The sequence below is a fragment of the Piliocolobus tephrosceles genome, chromosome 14 (genome assembly GCF_002776525.5).
Source record: "Piliocolobus tephrosceles isolate RC106 chromosome 14, ASM277652v3, whole genome shotgun sequence".
NCBI lineage: Eukaryota > Metazoa > Chordata > Mammalia > Primates > Cercopithecidae > Piliocolobus > Piliocolobus tephrosceles.
The window spans coordinates 101,277,204-101,300,133 of NC_045447.1; the positions used below are offsets into that span (position 1 = coordinate 101,277,204).

At 46.5% G+C, this 22,930-nt stretch overlaps 1 protein-coding gene across 5 annotated transcripts in view; it reads left to right on the forward strand.

The window, feature by feature from the left end:
* DAPK1 (death associated protein kinase 1) overlaps positions 1-22,930 on the forward strand; it is a 212,160-nt gene that overhangs the window by 121,121 nt on the left and 68,109 nt on the right. For all 5 annotated transcript variants that reach the window (XM_026446963.1, XM_026446961.1, XM_026446962.1 and 2 more), the window contains exons 4-7: positions 20,356-20,494; positions 22,007-22,136; positions 22,303-22,351; positions 22,442-22,468. In XM_026446963.1, coding sequence (XP_026302748.1) covers positions 20,356-20,494; positions 22,007-22,136; positions 22,303-22,351; positions 22,442-22,468 — 345 coding nt within the window. The remainder of the gene's footprint in view (positions 1-20,355; positions 20,495-22,006; positions 22,137-22,302; positions 22,352-22,441; positions 22,469-22,930) is intronic.

Below are 22,930 nucleotides of genomic sequence, written 5' to 3' on the forward strand. Positions count from 1 at the left end.
GCATCCGCATCCTCCTGTTTACTCGGACTGGGAACGTTGGAACTCTCCTTGCCTCTTTCTTCTTGCCCATTCTCCATTGTGCCACACATCTAGTCTTCCATGACGTCCTGCAGGCTCTGCCGCTGAAAGAGCTTCTGGGTCTCCCCTTATTACCATTCTCTTTGGCCGTGGCTCAGAATCTCGAGAATTCTTCCCGAATTATTACAGTATCCTCTAGTTTCTCTCCTGTTGAGCTCACCCCGGGATTGATTACAAAACAGCTGCTTCTCTTGCTGAAGAATCTTTGGTGAATGGCACATGAATAGATGCTCAATGTTATTACTCAGTCGGATCTACAACTCAGAAGCACCGTGAGATGGCACTTCACACCCACTAGGATGGCTATAATAAAAAAGACAGGCACTCTCAAGTGTCGGCGGGGATGTGGAGAAATTGGAGTGCTGGTGAGAATGTAAATTGTTCCAGCCACTTTGGGAAACAGTTTGTCTGTTCCTCAAAATGTTCAACATAGTTTCCATAGGACTCAGCATTTCCACTCCTCAGACTGTACCCAAGAGACATGAGCATGTATTTCCACATGAAAGTGGTAGAAGTGTTATTCATACTAGACAAAAAGTGGAAACTAACCAAATGTCCCTCAGCTAGTGAACAAAATATGGTATGTCCATACAATGGGCTGTGACTTGGCAAGGAAAATAAGGAAGTATTAGTGTGTGCGACAACATGGATGAACCTTGAAAACATGCTAAGTGAAAGCGGCCAGACTCAATAGACCACACACCCTGTGGTTTTATTGACATGAACTGTCCAGAGTAGGCACATCTGTGGAGACAGAAAATAGCTGCATGGCTGCCGAGGGCAGGTGGGAGTGTGTTGGGAAACTGGGGTGGCTATTCATGGACACAGGGCTTCTCTTGGGGGTGATAATGTTCTAAAATTAGAATGTGGAGATGGTTGCATAACCCTGAAAATACTAAAACCCAGTGAGTGGTCCACTTTAAAAGAGTGAATTGTATGGTGTGTGAATTATATATTAAGAAAGATTTAATCTTGTATGGCTCCCTCCTGCTCACAGAATGAGGTCCATGATTGGTAGAATGGTGCAGAGCCTTTGAACCTGTGTCCGGGCTGGTCCCCACATCCATCCATGTCTCTTCCACCGCACTTTGCCTCTGCCCTGATGCTCCCCACACAGAGAATGTCTTGCCATCGCCAGATCACACCTGTTCCCCTGTAGAACTCCTACTCATCCATCAAAACCCAGCTCACATGTCACCCTCTCTGGATTTCCTGCCCACTCCCGTTAGGTTTAATTGTTTTTGTACTTGTGTTTTCCTCACTTTTTAGGCGTGTGTCGATTATAGCACATACTGTACTATATTTTAAACGTTTGTGTGTCTCTCCTGCAGTGGACTGTGAGCTTCCTGGGGATGTACCAGTATTTTACTGGTTTATTTTTCTATGCCACGCTTGTAGGAGAGGGCATACATGCTAGCGCACTGTCAGTGCCCAGTGAAAGTGGTCGAAGTTGAATTCTGTCAGGCAGACTGGCTGGGAAACAACAGTAAGGACCCTGAGGAACCTCAATGAGGAGCTTTTTCATGGCAAGGACAGTGGGGTGAAGAGAGGAAACAGAGCCACAGGCAGTGCTTCCAGAAGGCTCTACCTAGTACATGACCTGCCATACTCTAAGTAGTCCTGTCTCATGAAAACAGGGCAGTTTGTCAGCAGAGTTGATTTCCACCCTGAGCCTGAGAGGACTGAGACTCAGGACCATGTGTTCGAGCTGGATGCATGGGATGGGAATGAGCCCAATAGAAGAACAGTCGATGGGACTCCACGGGCAGGCATTGAGAACCTATCATATGGCTGGCATTGTCATGCTAGAAGCCGATGACAATCATAGGTGGGCATTTGAAAGTAATGCTGCTGATTGTCATTGTCATCTGGTAGAGTCATGTCCATCACGAAACAGGTGCCAATGCACATTTCTGCAAAGAAGGAAAGAAAGCCGATGAGCTCTTCAGAATATGAGCTCTTCAGACAATCGTAAGTCTCCTTTACCCATTACAGCATCTTCCATGGCACCCACCCCGCTCTTACCCTGGCATGCATGGGCCCAGACAGACAATGCTATTGAAAGGGAGATCTGAACCTCATCTGCCCTTCCTTAGAGGCCTCTGGTTGGGGCAGATCTCTGCTCTTAGCCCCTGCTTTCAGCAGAGTGGGGTTTCAGGCCACCTACTCCCTGCCCCTCTCCCCAGGTGGGTGGTGGAGACCCTCTGCTCATGCCCCTCCTTGAACTCTGATTCCCTCTCCTCTCAGGGCCAGGTTTTTTAGAGCTCAGAGAGGGAAAGTGGGATAGAAAACAAGTGACAGCGTTGCCACCTGCTGAGTGAATTCCAGATCTTTCCCATTTTCCATCGCTTCCTCATCCTCAAACCCTTCTTCCCCCTCCTCGGACTAAGGGAAGAATCGCTCTGCTCTCTGCCTGTTAAAATTGCAGCTCTCCACGTCTCAAAGTGGCTAAGGAACAGGCAGCACATCCTTCAGATCAGCTGTGTGCCTCTGATGGGCTGGTGGACTTCTGTCCTGGGATTTCCAGGTCATGAAAGGGCAGGGAGAATTAAGCCCAGTCAAGGAGAAGAAAGAGAAGGAGTAGCGGGGGGAGGGGGACCAGGAGGAGGAGGAGATGGTGATGGAGGAGTTGGTGGTCTGTGCTTCCCTGGATAATAGCCTTCCCTTGTTTTCAACTAGTCTAGGCAGATTGATTTTGGAGAAAAACCCCATCTATGGCTGTCCCTGCTTGGTTTACTCCGGCCGGCCTTTTGTTCTAGTGCCAGTTGTAATTACCCAGGCTGAAGAGATGCCTGGCGGCCCCTGCTTTTCCGTTTGCCCCACTTTTGATTGGCCTAATTATTTCTGTGGGTCTCCAAAGCCTGGGCTGAAGCCATTAAAGCAACCAGAGACTTGGCATGTGCTGCGGCCACTCTGGCTGTTAAGTGTCTCGTTTTTCTGTGCCTGAGCACTTTCTTTAGTTCCAGCCCAGGAATCTCCATGTGCCCACTGGAGGATGGAGCTGTAGTTTGTCTCTCAGGCACTTTCCTCTCTACCCTCCCTCCTCCAAGTATTGCCTAGAGCAAGGATTCCGTCCCTTTCCTCCCCTGGGACGACATGCATTGGTCATGACCACTTACTTTGAGCACTGGGGTAAATGGCTGAGGTTGTCTGTGGCCGTAGATGATCACCTGGAAGGTCCAGCTGCATACCCCAGGGCCGCATGCAACACCCGAAGGTGTGGGCAGAGTCCTGTGCCTCTACACACCCACATCCCGTTCACAGCAACCCAGTTATCAGACTCGGCCTTTGCACTGGGGGACTCTGTGCCCAGAGGCTGGTGGGCTTCCTACCTGCACCACCTAGTGCAGATTCCCTGCATTCCTGGAGCCATCTGCAGTAAGCATTTCCACATCTCCCGGCCTCCCTGACCTTCCCAGTAAGGAAACAGTCATCATCTTCCTTGTGTGTATCGCTCCCATTGTTGGTGTACCATTTTCTGAGTATTTGCCAGACTCTGTGTTACTCTTGAAATCTAGAGCTCAGGGTGGTCTGTGGTCTGCAGTTCTTTGGATGTTGAACATTAGGGGGCCTGCCTCTTGCTTTGGGTTTGAAATCAACTGCGTTCCTGATGCAGGCAGCTAAGGATTCACTCTGACTCTGGACTTTTTTTTCTCATGCTAAGAGTTTCTCATCTGAATTTGTTTTTAATTTCACCTGCAGTGGACACTGTTGAGCAACCCTCTCTACCCTCTCCTGCCTGTTAGAACAGTGGTCTGGGTGACTCCAGACCCTCAGCCTCTCATCACCAATCTGGCAATCCGCAGTTCCCCCACATCATACCAAGCTGGGCTCGGTAGAGCCTCGGGAACCTCAGAGCCCTTTTTCACACATTACCACCTCTCTCCAAGGGCATCCTTTGGACTCATGGAATGACTTGGGATGCACATAGAGCCACCGTTCTAGAATGGCTTTCGTGCTTGCTGACTTGCACTTTTTTTTTTTTTTTTTTTAATTTCTCTGAGTTGATGGCCTCCACCATTTTCATTTCTAAGAGGTCTCTGGGAACTTTAACAAATTCTGATTTCATCTCTTTGGAGTATTTTTATGGTACCTCCCCCATCCATTTCTCTTTCCCGTGCCCCCTCGCTCCCTATCCCCTGTGGAAGCAAACATGCAAGCAGAGAATGAGAACCTGAGCCAGTGCCCAGTGTTGGGGTAGGAGGCTGTGGTTTCTGTGAATCCTTCGTAGGTGTGACAACCTCCTACACCAGACACCCTGCAGGGTGTGAGTGTCACCCTGCTGCCTGAGCAGCAGGCTCCGGTACCTCCCAAAACAGCACTCAAGGTTGTCCTCTCCTGAAGGTTGTCTCTTACAAACCAAGTCTCTGAACCAAGAGCACATTTTCAAGAACTCCAGTCATTTTGATATATTCAGTGGGTAGAAGGAGGGTAGATTCTCTTCCCTGAAAGGGGAAGAGAGAAAAAAAGATTGTTTTCGGTTTGTTGCCTTGTTTTATAAATGCCTCCTTATATTCCACATAATGCTTCCTCAATTTAAGAAAAAAATAAGCTGGGCGCTGTGGCTCACGCCTGTAATCCTAGCACTTTGGGAGGCTGAGGCAGGTAGATTGCCTGAGTTCAGGGGTTTAAGACCAGCCTGGGCAACATGGTGAAACCCCGTCCCTACTAAAATACAAAAAATTAGCCAGGCGTGGTGGGGCGCACCTGTAGTCCCAGCTACTCGGGAGGTTGAGGCAGGAGAATTGCTAGAACCTGAGAGGCGGAGGTTGCAGTGAGCCGAGATTGTACCACTGCACCCCAGCATGGGCAGCAGAATGAGACTCCGTCTCTCAAAAAAATAAATAAATAATAGGACTTTTTAAAAATTCCATGTCAAGCTGAGAACTGCAGCCTCCTGTTTGAAAATCCACACCTCAGCAAACTGCCACTCGATCATTTGGCCCTGAATTTGAGCATGCCATCATTTGAGTCAGTGGGTTGGGTAATCATATAAGGGGCCCAGTAGGACTTGAAAACACAATTGTTTGTTAGGCTGTGCTGATAATGACTTCCACCTTCTTAACAGCTGAGTAAAGAGGTCTGGCCTCACGTCTTCCCGGGCCTGCTGGTGTTAATAAATCATGGTGCATTTTCTTTTCACCAGTCCAGCATTCTGTTTCCATCCTGGATGCTGAAAGAAAGTCACGGTTTTGCTTTTTTCATTTATGAGTGAAAGTGATTACCTTAAAAATCTTCCTTTTCCACACAGGCTGGACCTTAATGCAGCTTCACAGATTAGTCTTTCATACCTTTGGAAGACCACATTTTTGAGGCTAGAGACCTTTTGGGGATCCCAAAGTATTTCCAAATGTGGATGTTTCTTTTCTTGGCACAGTTGGCATAGCTAACGGGTTTGGTCCCTCATGTACGAGGCATACATCCCTGAAACATAAGGTTTTCTGTGCTGGTAGTGACTGTCCCCATGATCAAGCAGGACACAAAGGAACTGGAATAAAATTGCTTGTTAGTTTTAGGAGACACCGGGGACCAGGTGCATTGGTGACACTGTGGGCTAGAGGGTGGGTTGGGGGTGGAGGTGTAAGATAAGATGGTTTTTATGAAAGGTTCTGGGTTCCTGAGAGGAAGGGATTGTGCAGGGGATCGAGCTAACGTTTCCTACACAAGGACCGTGTGCCATGCTCTTGCTCATAAGTGCCTTTCATTTGATCTCATTTAATGTAGAGACGGTGAAAAACCATCCACCTCCGTAGAAAGCTGGGCCTGAGGAGCAAAAGTCCCTCAGATAGGAGGTAACACTTTGTTCCTGGACTGGGAGGGGAACTCAAGCAGCTTTATTTTTTCCGAATGCTGATAATTGCCATTCACTGAGCACTTTTTATATGCAGGGTGTATTATATACATCGTGTCATTTAATCCTTACAAAAGCCCAAGGAGGCAGGGTTCTGAGATTCTATTGCTACAAAAGAAAGCACTTCAAAGCTTCTTGATGTGAAGTGGCCACAGTCATTTGTTTTGATCACAAATCTGAAATTAGGACAAGGCTCAGCAGGGACAGCTTTTCCCTACTCCTTGCAGCCACAGCTGGAGCGGATGCCTGGGGCTAGAGGATTTCCTACTTAGATGGCCCCTGACATGCTGCGGAGCATTCAGAGGGGACCCCCTTCCAAGATGTCCTCTCACGTGACTGACAAGGTAGTGCTGGCTGCCAGCGCGAGTTCAGTCAGGGCTGTTGGTTCCACTCCACCTGTGCTCCTCCACGGTGCTAGTTGGGCTCTCCCACAGCATGGCAGCTGAGACCTAAGGGCAGGTCCTCCAAAACAGGACATGGAAGTTGCCAGTCTCTTAAGACCTGGGCCTGGAAACTGGCACAGCATCACTTCTTTCAGATTCTATTGATCGAGCAGACAGCTTGCTCAGATTCAAGGCAATGCAGCAAAAGAAACCACAGCTCTCAATGGGTGGTGCAAAGAGTTTACAGCCATCTTTATTCTACCAGAGGTGCAGAAATGTTAAGTGTCTTCCCCCGGATTACTCAGTCAGCAAGTGGACAGTACCCCATCCCCTGCTTTCTTCCAGATCCCGTGACACTCCTGAGTTGGCCAGAGCACCTGACTGACCTCGGGTCAGCTTTCTGTGTCCATTTTTTGCCATCAACTGTACCTGTAGCATCAATGCCCACCACAGCTCCAGAGGCCCACTGAAGTGGATTCTCTAAGCATTACTAAATCACCTTTATTTGGAATTGACTTTAAGAGCAACACTGGCAGGACCCTAGGCTTGGGAAGAAAACACCCAGGGAGCACGTGATAACCGTCTTCGGATGTGGGAGGCTGACAGTGCAGGTCACAGCACAGCTGGTGTTCTGTGACCTCCATTGTTCTTGAGTAGTTGACAAACTACAGCCTGTGGGCCCGAGACTGTCACCTGCATATGTGCAGTCCTTAAGAAGAAAATGAAAATGTTTTTACGTTTTCAGATGGTGGAAGAATGAAAGCAAAATAGAATACATAGCACAGTTGAACAGATGCAGAGAGAGAGTGGATGGCCCAGCAAGCCTCTCACAGAAACAACTTGTTAATTGCTGTCCCAGAAGGCAGAACTAGCACCTATGTGACCAGAGGTAGATCTCGGGTCGCTATAAGAAAGAATTTTCTAACTAGAGTTGTCCGTCAGCAGGAACAGCAGCTTTGAGCTGAAGGCCATGCAGGCAGATGCTGTGCCTCGGACACTATAGGTTGGTGGTGTGCTGGTAAAGCTCTAACAACAGGCTCCCCAGGGGAGAGAGCCTTGGTTGGTAATGTTTGCCTATTTCTGTGGTATAAATGCTCCCACATGGCCAGTCTCCAGCTGCCAGCATAGCAGCACTAAATGCGGAGTCGGGAGGAGATGCACACGGTCAGTTCTCTCGGGAGCTCCAGCTTCTGCTGTGATGGGCTCAGGTGATCGTGAGTGTGTAACGCTGCTCTTGAGCAGCTCCCAGTGCAGAGACTTGCAGGGTCTTGGGGAGGGACAGTAGTGCTGGGGAAGACTTCTGTGAGATGCCTTCTGCTGCTCTGGGGCCACAGGCAGCCATGGTTAACATCCACAAGCCCAGAAAGATTAAGTACTTTGCCCTGGGCCACACAGCTGCTAAATTCCACATGCTAGTTTATTGTTCTCACATTTAGTTTAGAAAATCTTGATTTCTGCAAACAGATTGATAAGTTTGACTACATTCAAATTTAAAACATCCGTTTAACAAAACATCATTTAAGCAAAGTTAGAAGGCGAATAACAGATTGAGAGAAAACATTTAGAATATGTGAGATCAAGACGCAGTATCCAGAATATGTACGGAGCACCCATCAATCAATTGAAGTTAATGACTGTGATGGTTCAGTGAGAACATGGGCAAAGGATGTGGACACACAGTTTATACCCACTCAAGTACAAACAGCTACTAAACATGAAAGATGACCAGTCTTGCTACTAGCAGGGAAGTATATGATAAAACATTGGTTCATGTTTTCCACTTATTCGACTGGCAAAAATAATACTATGCAAGGGCCGGACGTGGTGGCGCACGCCTGTAATCCCAGCACTTTGGGAGGCCAAGGTGGGTGGATCACCTGAGGTCAGGAGTTTGAGATCGCTCTGACCAACACGGTGAAACCCTGCCTCTGCTAAACACAAAAATTAGCTGGGTGTGGTGGCGCACGCCTGTAATTCCAGCACTTTGGGAGGCCAAGGTGGGCAGATCACCTGAGGTCTGGAGTTTGAGATCAGCCTGGCCAATATGGTGAGACCCTGTCTCTACCAAACACAAAAATTAGCTGGGTGTGGCGGTGCACGCCTGTAATCCCGGCTACTCAGGAGGCTGAGGCAGGAGAATCACTTGAACCCGGAAGGTGGAGGTTGCAGTGAGCCAAGATCATACCACTGCACTCCAGCCTGGGCAACAAGAGGAAAACTCTGTCTCTTTAAAAAAAAAAAAAAAAAAAAAAAATCCAAGCAAGTGAGGACATGAAGCCAAAGCAACTTCATGAACTGCTGCTGGAGGAATATAAGGTTATGCAGCACAGCCTGCAACTGAGCATTACCTTGACCCAGAAATTCCAAAGTGAACTAGATATCCTGGAGCCTAGAAAACGTGTCACGTCCTCGGAGTAGTCAGATGCACAGGGAATCATTGCCTTCTGGTTTGTGATAGTGAAAATTTGGAATGGACATAAAGACCATCAGTTAGGAAAGGACTAAATAAACTCTTATGTGGACCTTCGGGTGAACATTAGGCTACAATGACAAGGATGCAAGAGATTGATAGCAATGGATATTGCTGAGGTGGAATAGCAAATTGCAGATTGATGCATAGACTCTGTTGTCATTTATGTTCTTAAAATGTAAATAAAACAATGCCATATGGTACATAGACTTTTCATATAAAAAGTTCTGGAGGGCTATCCACCGTACTCATGACAGTGCATGCTTTTGGGGAGGTAGGGGGGGAGGGCCAGTATTGGGGAGGAGGGGAGATGTTCAGAAGCAGCTTCAGTTTTATAGATGGAGGTTTAACTTTTTCTAAAGGTCAGTATATTTGTAAGAGACCGAGCCAAAATTCAGTTCTTTCCAAACAGAACTGTGGCTGTAAAGGAACCTACCAGCTTCCTCAGCAAGTTCAGACCCAGCAGGTTGGCCGTGGGGAGGTGCCCACATGGAGAGGGGTGTCTGGGTGTGGTTGCCTCAGCCCATGAGGTTGACCTTGCTCCTGAGGGTCCTCTCTCATCACATGTATGACTTCCATCCTGGCCTCAGGTCCCCTTGACACTCGCCTAAGCAAGAAAATGGTTTTTGCTTAATTTATTGTTGCACAGCTGGGACAACTGAAGAATTTTAAATAAGACTTTACTGAGAGCTGAGAATGACAGGAGGAAAATAGAGTCACAGTAAGTAGGCGGTGTTGCTTATAAATCTCAGGGTTCTTGTGCCAAGCTTGGAATGGCCGACACCTCCTCCCTGCTCAGCCTGGCCACCCACCCGCTCTGCTTGCTCGCTCTCCCCTTGCCCCCCTGGCTGCTCTCAGGAAGGTCTAAACTCCACTGTGTCTAGACCCAAAGGAAAGATGCAGACAGAGTGTCCCCTCTCCCATGTAACCGTGGTCCACCTTCCAGCTTTCCTATTTCGTGTCTAAGAGCCAACCTCTTCCCCAGATTTTTGGCCCCAGGAATGTCCATCTGTTTCGGCAAAACCCTACTCTCAACCACAGGAGTTCAGGCCCTATTCTGTCATTAGCATGAGGTCCATATCAGAGTCCCACGCTGTAAACCTAGGACCTGGGCAAGAGGCACTCACGGGAGCTTCAAGGTTTTCTCTCTCCTATGGCTGTGAGGAGTTCAGGCCAAGGATTGCTGCAGGGAATATTGGCACCATTGCCATGTGCCAGATGCTCATATCCTAGCCATGTTCTCTTCATCAGTCCCATTAGAACCGTAGGAACTAATATCCTCATTTTACAGACACGGAAACTGTGCCTCTGAAAGTAACTTAACCTCTCTGAGGACACAGATCCCGATGCAAACCAGGCTACTGCCTGCAGTGCCTCTGAACCCTTGAGCCATGTTCTTGAGCCGTGTTCTTCTCCTAGGGGTTTGTTCTAGGGACCTTCAGGAGGCTCCTTCCTGCTTTCACACAACCTCCCTGGGTAAAAGGAAAGGTCCCCTCCCCCATGAACTTTGAGTGCCAGGCGTGCATGCTGTTCTATGGGAATCCGTGCAGCTCCTTTTAAGTTGTTACTTGAACTTGAATTTGAGGTGAACACAGACAGAACATGTATTTTCAGATACAGCTTGCATTTTGGATTTAAAGAAGGTAGGGCTAATTCAGGGGAGGTCTTAAGGTTCGGAACTTCGTTGATAAGATTCATTTAATTTGAGGGAAACAGAGCATAGAAGGAAAAAATGTCTCCGACCCCCTGAATCTATTTCCAACCTTAAATTCACTCCTGTTTGACAAATGCGGAAAGTGAATGCCCCGTGTTCCTTCTTTCCCTTCCTGTGTCCCAGCTTCAGTTTTCGTTCAGCAGAGTCCTCCAGCGACCCCAGGAACTGAAATGAGAGCGTGAGAGGTGAACGTGTGAACACCCTTCAAGGCTTCCCCTAAGTTAACAGGAAAGAACATTCCACACAGTGATGATGGTGGAGCATTGAGTTTCAGGTCTTGGTTTAGTTAGAGGCACAGCCAAGAGGTCGTTGGGACCACCTCACTCCTTCATGCCGTATATATCGGGATAGTTATGGTAAAGGAGGAATCATCTTAAAATGCTTGGGGAATTCCTTATGCCTCAAAGACAGCCCCAGATATATATTTCTCACCCATATTATTCTGACCTGAATGAAAACATTGTTATAGCAGTACCTGAATGAGCCCTTCCTTCACAGGAGAATCCAAATGCAAGGCTAACAAAACACTTCAGTGGATTCTAAGTATCTTCCCCTTTCCTTGCTTCCCTTTATTTCCTGAATTGCTTTAGCCAACCTGTAATATTTTGCTTGCAGCTTGTGAGGAGTTATTACTTATTATGGGTTAGATTGGATACTCCCCCACAACAATTTTGTTGAAGTCGTAACCTGCAGGACCTCAGAATGTGTGATCTTCTTTGGAAAGAGAAGATCATTCTTCTCATTGGTTACATGGCCAAGTTAAAATGAGGGCACTTGGGTGGGCTCTAATCCCATATGACTGGTGTTCTCATAAAGCGGGAGTGTGGATGCAGACACGGACGTGTGCAGAGGGCAGCCTACAGGGAGAGACTCAGGGACGGCGCCAGGTGCAGGCGGGGACAGGAGTGCTCACCTGCAAGCTCAGGAGCACGGAGATTGCTGGCAAAGCCCCGGAAGCTGGGAAGCGGCCAGAAGGGATTCCCCACCAAGCTTTAGAGGGAGCGCGGCTCTGTAGACACCTTGAGTGTGGACTTGTAACCTCTAGAACTGAGGCAAGAAATTCTGTCATTTTAAGCCACCCAATTTGTGCCACTTTGTTAGTGTAGCCCCGGCAAACTAATACACTACCTATACCTAACCCTTTTACTTTTTTATTTTTATTATTTTATTTTTATTATATTATTTTTAAAATGTTGTGTAGAGATGGGAGTCCCACCGTGTTGCCCTGGCTGGTCTCAAACTCGTGGCCTCAAGCGATCCCACCTTGGCCTCCCAAAGTGTTGGGTTTATAGGAGTGAACCACCATGCCTGGACCTAACCCTGTTAAAGTATACATTTAGGATGAAATAAAACTGAAAATTTTAGTTCCGCTCTCACAGTCAGTGTGACATTGTATTTTTCAAAGATGGCTTCATCGTTACTTGCTGTCCTACCTGTAGGACCAAACACCTGAAATCCCCCTTCAGGAGCTGGATTCTGAATCCCCCCTCCCTCAGGTCTGGATAGGCCCTTTTGATGCTGTGTGACTTCTGAGGCAGCATCCACCTGCCTGCTGGGACACTTGCTCTGGAACCCTGACCTGCCCATGAATGGTCCATTTGTCTTAAGGCCAGTGTGCTATGAGGGAGCCCAAACTAGCCCAGATGGAGAGACCACCCAGAGACATGAGACTACAAGGAGATAGGTGCCCAGACAGCCCCCAGCTGCTCCAGTGCCCCTGCCGTTTCAGCTTCAGCCATTGTCTGATTGTGACCCCATGACACACCCTAAGCCACAACTGCCCAGCCAACTCTTCCTGAACCCATAATATGATTGTCATGGTTAAAGCCTGACATTCTGGGGAGATTTGTTACACAGCAATAGATAACCATAATAGCTAGCATGATCTATGCTTTGCATTGGTCACTGTCTTTTAATTTATAAAATGTATTACATTATTACTTCTGATTAAATAGTTTTATATTTAAAGCAGACAGAAGACAACCACAAAATCTGGTAGCTTAACATAATAGGATTCGTCTCTTATCCACTCAAAGTCTCATGCAGATAGGATAGGTTGATGACCTCCTCCAGGCAGTGACTCCGGGGTCCACGTTCCTTCTGCCTAGTCTCTGCTGCCCCCGATCCTTCTTGGAGTCCTGTGCTGGGTCACCTGTGTTCTGGTGGCCAAAGAGAGAGAAGAGAGTATGGGTGGGGGATCACATCGGATGTTTTGGACTGCATCTGAAGTGGCACACATCATTTTGGTTTTTTTTTGTTTTTTTTTTTTTGAGACGGAGTCTCACTCTGTCGCTCAGGCTGGAGTGCATTGGCGTGATCTCGGCTCACTGCAACCTCCGCCTCCTGGGGTCAGGCCATTCTCCTGCCTCAGCCTCCCAAGCAGCTGAAACTACAGGCCCCCACCATCACGCCCGGCTAATTTTTTTTTTTTTTTTTTGTATTTTTAGTAGAGACGGGGTTTCACCGTGTTAGGCTGGATGGTCTCGATCTCCTGACCTCATGATCCGCCTGCCTTGGCCTCCCAAAGTGCCGGGATTACTTTGGGATTACAGGTGTGAGCCACCGCGCCCAGCCTATTTTGGTCCATATTTTACTGGCTAGAAGTAGTCCTGGATTCAAGGAGCTGGGAAATGCCCCTTAGTTGTGGGTCTGCAAGAAACAAGGTAGTATGGTGGGAACACAGCCGAGGCTCTGCCACATCTGCACACAGATCAGAGGATCTCAAAATACCAGAGCTGGAAGGGCCTTGAGAAATGAGCTTATCTGCGTGTCATCTCTGCATCAGGATGAACAGAGTCTTGTTAAAATATAGATTCTGGGACGTCACTCAGGAAGTAGGTACTAGGAAATTGCATTAAAAAGATTCCCCAAATTATTGTGTGTGCATTAAGGTTAGAGAACCACTTAACCTGGTTACTTAACCCTCTCATTGTACATAGAGCAAAGGTGAGGTCCAGAGAGGTGATATATGACCTCCTTACATCTCTTCCAGTCACCCACCCCTTGAGGCCAGAATTGGAGCTGGCGCCTCTGCCTCCCAGGGCTTTGTGACCTAGGAGCCACGCCTTGAAGGTGTGCCCTGGGGGAGCATACTTGGTGCCTGATTTCTTCTACTCTGAAGAATCCTAATGTTTGCCTTGAAATGGGTCTCATGGGGTAATTAGTATGTAGACAGGGGTCCACTGCAGCTTCAATGATAACCAGAGCTGGTCCCAAATTAAGTCTTGTTATATTTTGGGCCATTCCTAGCAAAAGTCAGGAACCCTCCAGAATGTGTTAATTTAGAAAATGGAATCTTGCAATACCTTCTCCTGCATTATTCAAAAGGCCCACTTTGTTTTTAATGTAGTGGCATGTCCTAAATAGCTTCTGTCATGCCAACTTTTAGGGAGGCTTTGGTGATAGTAAAAGACACGGCGGGAGGAGAAAGAACCATGGTATTTTCCAGCTCTCTTGGTGAAAACAGCAAATGTTCATTAGTATTCATTTCACACGATTTCCCTGATAAAGCTGTAATTTTTAAAACACTGACTCAAAGCCCTAATAAAGGCGGTTAACTTGCTTTCTAAATCTGCTGCACAGACTACTCACCTCTCCTTCCATCAGCCTCCCTTCTCCTAAGCAAATTGTGGAATTTGGAACAAAGAGAAACAGTGCAAGGTTTTTTGACTGATTCCCTTATTAACCAGATTCCGCTGTTCAGCAACATTGTGAGCATTTGAGTTCTGGTTCTCAGCATGCATGTGAAAAACCCTCAAGTCATTTTCTACCTTCAGAGATTTGGGGGCCAAACAGGAAACCAATTACCAAACAATGCTTATCATGCTCCCAAACCTTTGCTGAAATCATTTAGTTTCAATTATTTTGATTAATTACTGAGGATTTTACAAGCAGAGTTTATGGCAAAAACATCTGCCTTCATGAATTGGCATGAAGGAGGATGAGTATATATGTAGAAATGAAGGAAGATGAGTATATATGTAGAGATGAAAGAGGATGAGTATGTATGTAGGGATGAAGGAGGATGAGTATATATGTAGGGATGAAAGGTAATTACTATGTATGTAGGACTGAAGGAAGATGGGTATGTATGTAGAGATGAAAGAGTATGAGTATGTATGTAGAATGAAGGAGGGTGAGTATATATGTAGGGATAAAGGAGGATCAGTATGTATATAGGAGTGAAGGATGATCAGTATATATGTAGGAATGAAGGAGGATGCATACATATGTAGAAATGAAGGAAGATGAGTAAACATGTAGGGACAAGGAGGATTGAATACATATGTAGGGATGAAGGAGGATGAGTGCCTATGTAGAAATGAAGGAAGATAGGTATACATGTAGGGATGAAGGAAGATGAGTGTGTATGTAAGGATGAAGGAGGATGAGTATATATGAGAATATATATATAAGAATGAAGGGTGATGAGTATATATATATATATATATATATATATATATATATATATATATATGAATGAAGGGTGATCAGTATATATGTAGGGATGAAGGAAGATGGGTATACATGTAGGGATGAAGGAGGATGAGTTATATATAGGGATGAAGGAGGATGAGCATGTATATAGGAATGAAGGGTGATCAGTATATATGTAGGAATGAAGGAGGATGAGTACATATGTAGAAATGAAGGATGATGAGTATATATGTAGGGATGAAGGAGGATGAGTTATATATGTAGATATGAAGGAAGATCAGTATATATGTAGGGATGAAGGAAGTTGAGTACATATGTAGGTATGAAGGATGATGAGTACATGTGTAGAAATGAAGGAAGATGAGTACACATGTAGGGATGAAGGAGGATAAGTTTATATATATATAGAAATGAAAGGTGATCAGTATATACGTAGCAATGAAGGATGAGTACATATATAGAAATGAAGGGAGCTGAGTATACATTAGAGATGAGAAGGATGAGTATATATGTAGGGATGAAGGAGGATGAGTATATATGTAGGATGAAGGAAGATGAATATGTAGAAATGAAGGAAGATGAGTACATATATAGAAGTAAAGGAAGATGAGTATACATGTAGGGATGAAGGAGGATGAGTATATATGTAGGGATGAAGGTTGATCAGTATGTAGGAATAAAGGAGATTGAGTACATATGTAGGGATGAAGGAATATGAGTACATATGTAGAAATGAAGGCAATGTGGGGGTAAAGGGGGATGAGTATGTAGGGATGAAAGGGGATATGTACATACGTAGCTATGAAGAAAGATGAGTATATGTATATGATGAGTATACTTACATGTGTATGGATGATGGGGGATGGAGTGAATACATAGGGCCTTCTGGGCATCAGTTGATGGGTCCTGACCTAGTGGGATAGGGTCTCTCCTAAGCTTTCTGATGTCTGACTGAAGGACTTGGCTGCCTAGACAAGCCATGACATGGACTGCTTCATAACAAGTTGAGATTTGAACAGGGACTTGTGAGAAGGGTCGGTGATGAAAACTGAGAGGATCAACTAGTGCTCTCCTTCTCCCAGTCTTGATGAGGCACTATCACTTTGCACTCCTGGGTCCTTAACTCTTGGGGTTCCAGGGTTATTCACTGTCCTTACTCCTGTGGAGTTGAGTTTCTGAGGACACAAATACTGAATAAGGCACAAGATGACCAGGCCAGAGAACAGCAAGCCTGATTTCTGTTGACTGAGCCTAGTAAACGAGCCCATGTTCCAACCTTCTCTGACTGTGTAAAAAAACTACTCCAGACCCAGTGCGGGGGTGTAGGTTGGGTTCCCTGGGAAGCAGACTCTGAGATGGAGAAAAGTGTGCATGGTGTTTATTAAGAACTTTATTTAGGATCAAGATTTGGAGAGGAGGAGAAGGGAGCAGGAATGCATTCAGTGGCAGCCCCAGTTGGCCAACAGGGAGTTCTGGGGCCAGAATGACCCTTGAGAGTTACCCCAGGTTGGGCTGAGATGACCTAGTCTTTATACCAGGGGTCAGCAAGTTATGGCTTATAGGCCAAACCCAGGTTGCAACCCATTTTTTAACTAAAGTTTCATTGGAACACAGCCACACCCATCATGTACATGTCATCTGTGGCTGCTTTCATGATACATTAGCAGAGTTGAGTGGTTGGGGCAGCCTCCAAGGCCGGCAAAGCCTAAAATGTTTAGGATCTGCCATTGATAGAAGTTTGGCAGGCCCTGTGATGTTCCCTCATTGCTCAGTCGCTGAATGGACGGTCTCTGATCTCTGTGGCCTCAGCTGGGCTGGAGGGTCCCCTTCCATGGTGCCTTCCTTGCTCAGGTCTCCTTGGCCTTGTTCTCCAAGGACATCTCTTTCTCCTGGGTTTCTCCACATGGCACAGTGGTTTGGCATCATCGTACTTCTTGCATCTTACCTGAGGGCTTCAGGAGGTGGGACCTGGAAGCCCCCAGTCCCAGAAAAACCACAGCAGGGTTGGCAGAATCACTTGTGCCATTGGTCAGAGTGGTCACGGGGCCTGCCCATATTCAAGAGGTGAAGGCACAGATTCTGGGAGGATGGCACAATCACGGTGCAGAAGAGCACGAGGATGAGATGCCATCAGACCGTCTTCGGAAAAATGTGGAACGTCATGGCAGGCCAGGTGGCTGCTCGGCAGTTCTGTGTCAATCCTCGCTCACCCAGGCCACAGCTGCAGTGCCCGTCCCTCCCCAACTCCACGGTCCCTGATCTCACGTGGGGAGCTTGAGACGGCCATGGTGGGAATGTGACACCTCAGGAACGGGCTCTGCCCACCCCAACCCCAAAGAGCCTGCTGTTAAACCCTCACCCGCACACGCCTGCTGCCGTGGGAGGACTTGTGGTTTGAAGCCACCTGGGAAAAAAGACAGCAGCATTGATTGAGAAGGGTCTCTGCATGTCCTGGAACCTCAGGACGACTCCGTACGCTATGATGTTTTACCCTTTATTTTATAGAAGGGGAGTCTGAGGCTTAGCGAGGTTGGAGGCCCTGGCAGGATTTGAACCACGGTCCCCTCGTTTTTGCCATCTTGCCTCACAGAAGACAGAGCCGGCAGGAGAAGGAGATCGTGGATCTGAAGAAAGCCTAGGTCAGCAGGGAGGGAGAGAAAGCTGGCCAAAGAAGAGCGGGCAAAGCCTGAGGCTGGGGCAGCATGGGGTTGCCAGAAGGCTGGACAGTGGAGCCCCCGGAAAGGACTCAGGGCCAGCAGGCTGCGCCAGCTGTGTGGGTGCTGGAAGATTCACCCCAACCAGGCAGCCAAACTCCAGATGTTTCTCATTGTCTGAAAAATGCATCTCTGTACTCTATGACAACACAAGCAGGGTGTGAGTGAGGGGGTCAGGAGGCCCTGAAGAGGGCCACAGAGAGAAAGCCGGCGGCTGGGCACCACATTCACAGCAGAAGTTCCACTCCTTCCCCTCACGTTCTTCCTGGGAAGCACAGCGGTTAGGCTTAACCAATGGGCCGGTTTAAGGAGGAGGAGCGGGCAGGAAGGGGCTTTCATATTGGATCCTGGAGGAAGCAGTGGTATGCTACAGGGGTGACAGTGGCCATCTTTATAACAACTCGTTCCCACAAGCTGGACCTTACCCACGTGCCAGCCTTGCAGTTACACATGTCTATTACCTTTCATCCTCATAACCTTCAAGGGAAGAGGTCTTATGACTCCTCTGGGGAAATGAGGCTCAAGAGAAGGGGTAACCTTCCGGGTTTCAGGGTGAGCTCATGGCAGAAGTTAAGACTTGCACTGGATGCAGGTACTTGACTTCTCCACTCCACATGGCCGCGGTGCCTGAGTCATCTCCAGTGGTGCAGGGCGCCCCAGAGAGCGCAGAAGCCAGGGCTGGAGACCCGGGGGTGATGGGAGAGCTTTCTTTGGGTTGGGTTGCTTCACAATCTCCCACTTTTTCTTTTTCCCCTGTATAGTTGAAGGATTTTCTCTCCCCCTGCTATTTAAGAATAAGATGAAAAAGTGAGAAGCAGGAGGCCTTGCCTTGTTCCCTGGGGAGACAGTGTGGGGGCTGTGAGGCCAGGGGCACCTGGGAGGGGAGAGGGTGGGGCACACTGCATCTCCCAAGAGCAAGGTGGGGAGTGCAGGGAGGGGTCAGGAGGAGGGGTCATGGCCACTCCTGAGACAGGGTCCATGCAGGGCACCTTTCACTTGGACTCCTGGGCGTCCTGGCTGGGCCCAGGCTCTGCTGTGTGCCCTGGGCGATAGGGGAGGCTTGTGGACTGTTCACAGGAGGGTGTGGCTACCTCTGCCAGGCCCCTGGGATAGGAGAGTCATTGCATCGTCCCCATAAACCACTGGGAGGCCTGGCAGCAGGACCGTGGAATTAAGACATGGGAAAATGGTCTCAGTTTTTCAGGTGCTTGTTAAAAATGCTGAGTTTCCTGGTCACCATTCCTGGAAGCCCTCCCGCAACAGATGGAAAGTGAGGCTCAGAATCTTCATTTTTAAAGCATCCTCAAACAATTCTGATGCCCACAGACTCTCGACCATGCTAAAGAAAACACCGACCTGGAGGGTGAAGGCGTGTGGGATCTGAAACTTTTAAGAAAACAGCTTTTTTGTCATTCTTATCTGATCTGATGAGCACCAATTTTCTTACTCTGAATGGATGTAGATACGGAAGGTGTAATGTTTAGGGAGCGCTGTTGCCCTAAGAAAGATAATGAATACAGCAGTTTGTGCATAATTGCACTTAATTATTATGTTGTGAATATATGGTTAAACTTGATAAAGATTAACTTATAAAAACTCTTATTAAAACTTCCCTGTTATTTGCCATTCATCGCTACCGTGGAGTTTTTAGGGGAGCTTGTTCATCCATCCATCTGTTAAGGTTTTGAGTGCTTGCTGTGTGCCTGGCTCTGTGCAGGGAGTGGGGCATACAGCAGTAGCCAGCAGCTGGGGTGGGAGATGCCGACCACTCCCCTCCACCCACTTACAGTCTGGACAGAGAAACAAACTAAATAAATCTGCAACCAACCACATACATTTTGCTTTTTTTTGTAAATTTTTTTTTCTTTTTTTTTTTTTGAGACAGTCTCTCTCTATCGCCAGGCTGAAGTGCAGTGGTGCGATCTCAGCTCACTGCAACCTCTGCCTCCCGGGTTCAAGCGATTCTTCTGCCATAGTCTCCCATGTAGCTGAGACTATAGGCATGAGCCACCATGCCCTGCTAATTTTTTTTTTTTTTTTTTTTTTTTTTTTGTATTTTTAGTAGAGACGGGGTTTCTCCGTGTTGGCCAGGAGGGTCTCAATCTCTTGACTTTGTGATCCGCCCACCTTGGCCTCCCAAAGTGCTGGGATTACAGGTGTGAGCCATCGCTCCCAGGCTACTAAATTGATTTTTATAAATGTGTTAGTATTTCCATACAAACCAATACTAAACAAGGAAGGAAAAAACCGTTATCAGACCATATATCGTGAATTTGAATTTTAAAGAATTAATTAAACATGCAGGTTACAAAATTTTCAGGTACTCTCTAATTGAAATAAGAAGATATACACTATGAATTCTGTACAAAGCTGGCTTGCAGATTTTTTCTTGTCATTAGAGTTGAGACATCACCTGTAAATACATTTAATTAAAATGTTTTAAAGATACACTGACATTTTCTTCACAACGTTTCGTCTCTGCCCCTCTTCTCATTTGTGAACACAGAACCTTAGGAAAATGGTTCCCAGGTGCTTTCAAGCACAAATGTGTCCAAATGCAGAATTGTCAACAACCTGCACAGAGAATTCTGACTCCATGCTTGGTGGCTGTTTTCTTGTCTGATGTTTGAGCACACCAGTAGTCTATGAGAGAAGGAATCAATGTGAAACAGAATTGTTACCAATAACCTCTGCTTCCGGGTTCTCAGCGTTGCAGGTGGCGAGCTGTTTGACTTCTTGGCTGAAAAGGAATCTTTAACTGAAGAGGAAGCAACTGAATTTCTCAAACAAATTCTTAATGGTGTTTACTACCTGCACTCCCTTCAAATCGCCCACTTTGATCTTAAGGTACGTTTCAAAGTATAAGCCAGATAGAAGCTTGTGCAGATCACAGCCTTGGTTGTTTCTCTGCTAAGAAAAATTGAGGCATCTGAAAGAGTTACATTATTTTTCCTGTACCAGCTTAACAAACAGAATTATCAATATAAATCAGCAAGCATCCCACTGGGATGGCAAACCTTTTTGTGGGATGGAGGCTTAATTGATAATTGATTACATTCTGGAATTCTTGGTAAAGAATACAAGGGGTCTTAGGAACCAGGTTTTTTTATTAAGGGGGAATATCTTGGCTACTTGGACATTAGCGGGCAGTCAGTGACTGGCACCGGTTCCTTCTGTGGCTCTGGACATGTTAAGATAGAAAATGTGTTGAGTGATGCAAAGGCTTGTGGCTTGACTCTGTCACCAATAATCCAGCAAACCAAACTCAGATTGGCTCACTGGGGCATTTGCCTGGCTGGATGCAGGACGTAGTTGGAGATGAAACGGCATGTAAGCCGCCCTCCCAGCCATGACAGAGGTGTGGTCTCTTTGGGAAGGGAAGACACAACAGGAGCAGTAGGAAGTGGCAATGGTGAGAAGTTGCAGTTGAAGGCAGGGAGAAGTGGTCTAGTAAAGCAGTGTGCGCTCCGTCGGGGGAGATGGTTCAGACCCGTAGAGCTGCGACAGGATTTCAGAGGAGGGAGGACTGTCCCCATTCTTTTTGTGGCAGAGCTGTCAATGTCCCATTCATGTCCCCCCTGGCCCCACAAACATGTGAAAAGACACACACTCATATACAACCTAAAAGACGGCTTGCTGCGAATACCTGTGACTCTTTCTGGCATCTTGTTTCTGGCCCTGGGAGCTGGAAATGCAAAAGAAAAATGTCCACAGAAGCAGCTGTCAGCCGTGGAGGATGGAGAGATGGTGGATAAAGACCCCAGCTCCCTCATGCTACAGTTGGAATAACACTGAGTTCTCCTTTTCCCCTCCCATTCCCCTAGTTACCCCCACCTTGATAGGACACTTCGTAGCAACTTCCTTCTGTTTCCTGTATCTCCTTCTCCTACCAAGTGTTTCCTGGTGTCCCCTCCCTGTCTCAGGCCTGCTTCAGGGAGAACCTAGAGCAAGACATGTATTTCCTTCTTGAAATAAGAAGATATACCCTATGAATTCTGTACAAAGCTGGCTTGCAGATTTTTTCTCGTCATTAGAGTTAAGACGTCACCTCTAAATACATTTAATTGAAGTGTTTTAAAGATACACTGACATTTTCTTCACAACATTTCGTCTCTGCCCCTCCTCTCATTTGTGAACACAGAACCTTAGGAAAATGGTTGTGAACACAGAACCTTAGGAAAACCTTAGGAAAAGGAAAAGTGTATACTCTTTCCTGGTATACTCTTTCAACCACCCTTTCTTCCCTAATTTTTGGCTTTTTTTTTTTTTTTCCTTTCGGCGGTTGGAAAAGAAGAACTGTTCTGCCATCTTGTCCTCAGCATAACATATCGTAGCCTTTTATTTCTCTCTTTTTTCAAGCCTGAGAACATAATGCTTTTGGATAGAAATGTCCCCAAACCTCGGATCAAGATCATTGACTTTGGGTTGGCCCACAAAATGGACTTTGGAAATGAATTTAAAAACATATTTGGGACTCCAGAGTTTGTGGGTAAGTTCCTTTGCTCCTGTGGTCATTTACATCTCAGAAACATTATTCTGGCAAACCTCCCCTGCTGGAAGATTCTTTCCCTGTTACATGTTCCTGGTTGTTGCATGAAGATAGAATTGGTTAGTTTGCTTCCTCCCAAGCTAAATGAGTGTTTGTTTCCTCTTAGCTCCTGAGATAGTCAACTATGAACCTCTTGGTCTTGAGGCAGATATGTGGTAAGGAGTATGTCCTTGGTGGTGTTTTCTTTCTGATTTATTTGACTCTTCTCCTGATGTGTTCTTTTGTTTGTTTTGTGTTGTTTTTAGGAGTATCGGGGTAATAACCTATATCCTGTAAGTACCAGAATCCACAACTCATACTCTCTTCTCTTCTATGAGACCATAGGTTTAATTAACCATTAAATGTGCTGTGTTGATCTCTTTAGCTTATGCATGCTTTTGATATAAACATATTCGTTTTACACCCTCAAAACATGTTTAGTTTATACTAATTAAACATGTTCTCCTAATTTGAAATGAGTCATCAGAAACTGTAGCATAATCACTAAAAGAAAGCATAGCTGTCCATCACTGCCGAGAAAACAGGTTTCCTGTAAACTACCAGATGCTGTTCCAAATTAACTTGTTAAGTGAATCCTTTTGCATGAAGCTGAAGCTTTTGGTCTTGACAGTTAAAGCCCTATGAAATATAGTCAAACTCTCAAGTGATTATTCAAGCACCAGATTATAATCTTATTCCAGATGTTATAGGAGCAAAATGACAACACTAAGGGGTCGTCATTAATGTTCTGTGCC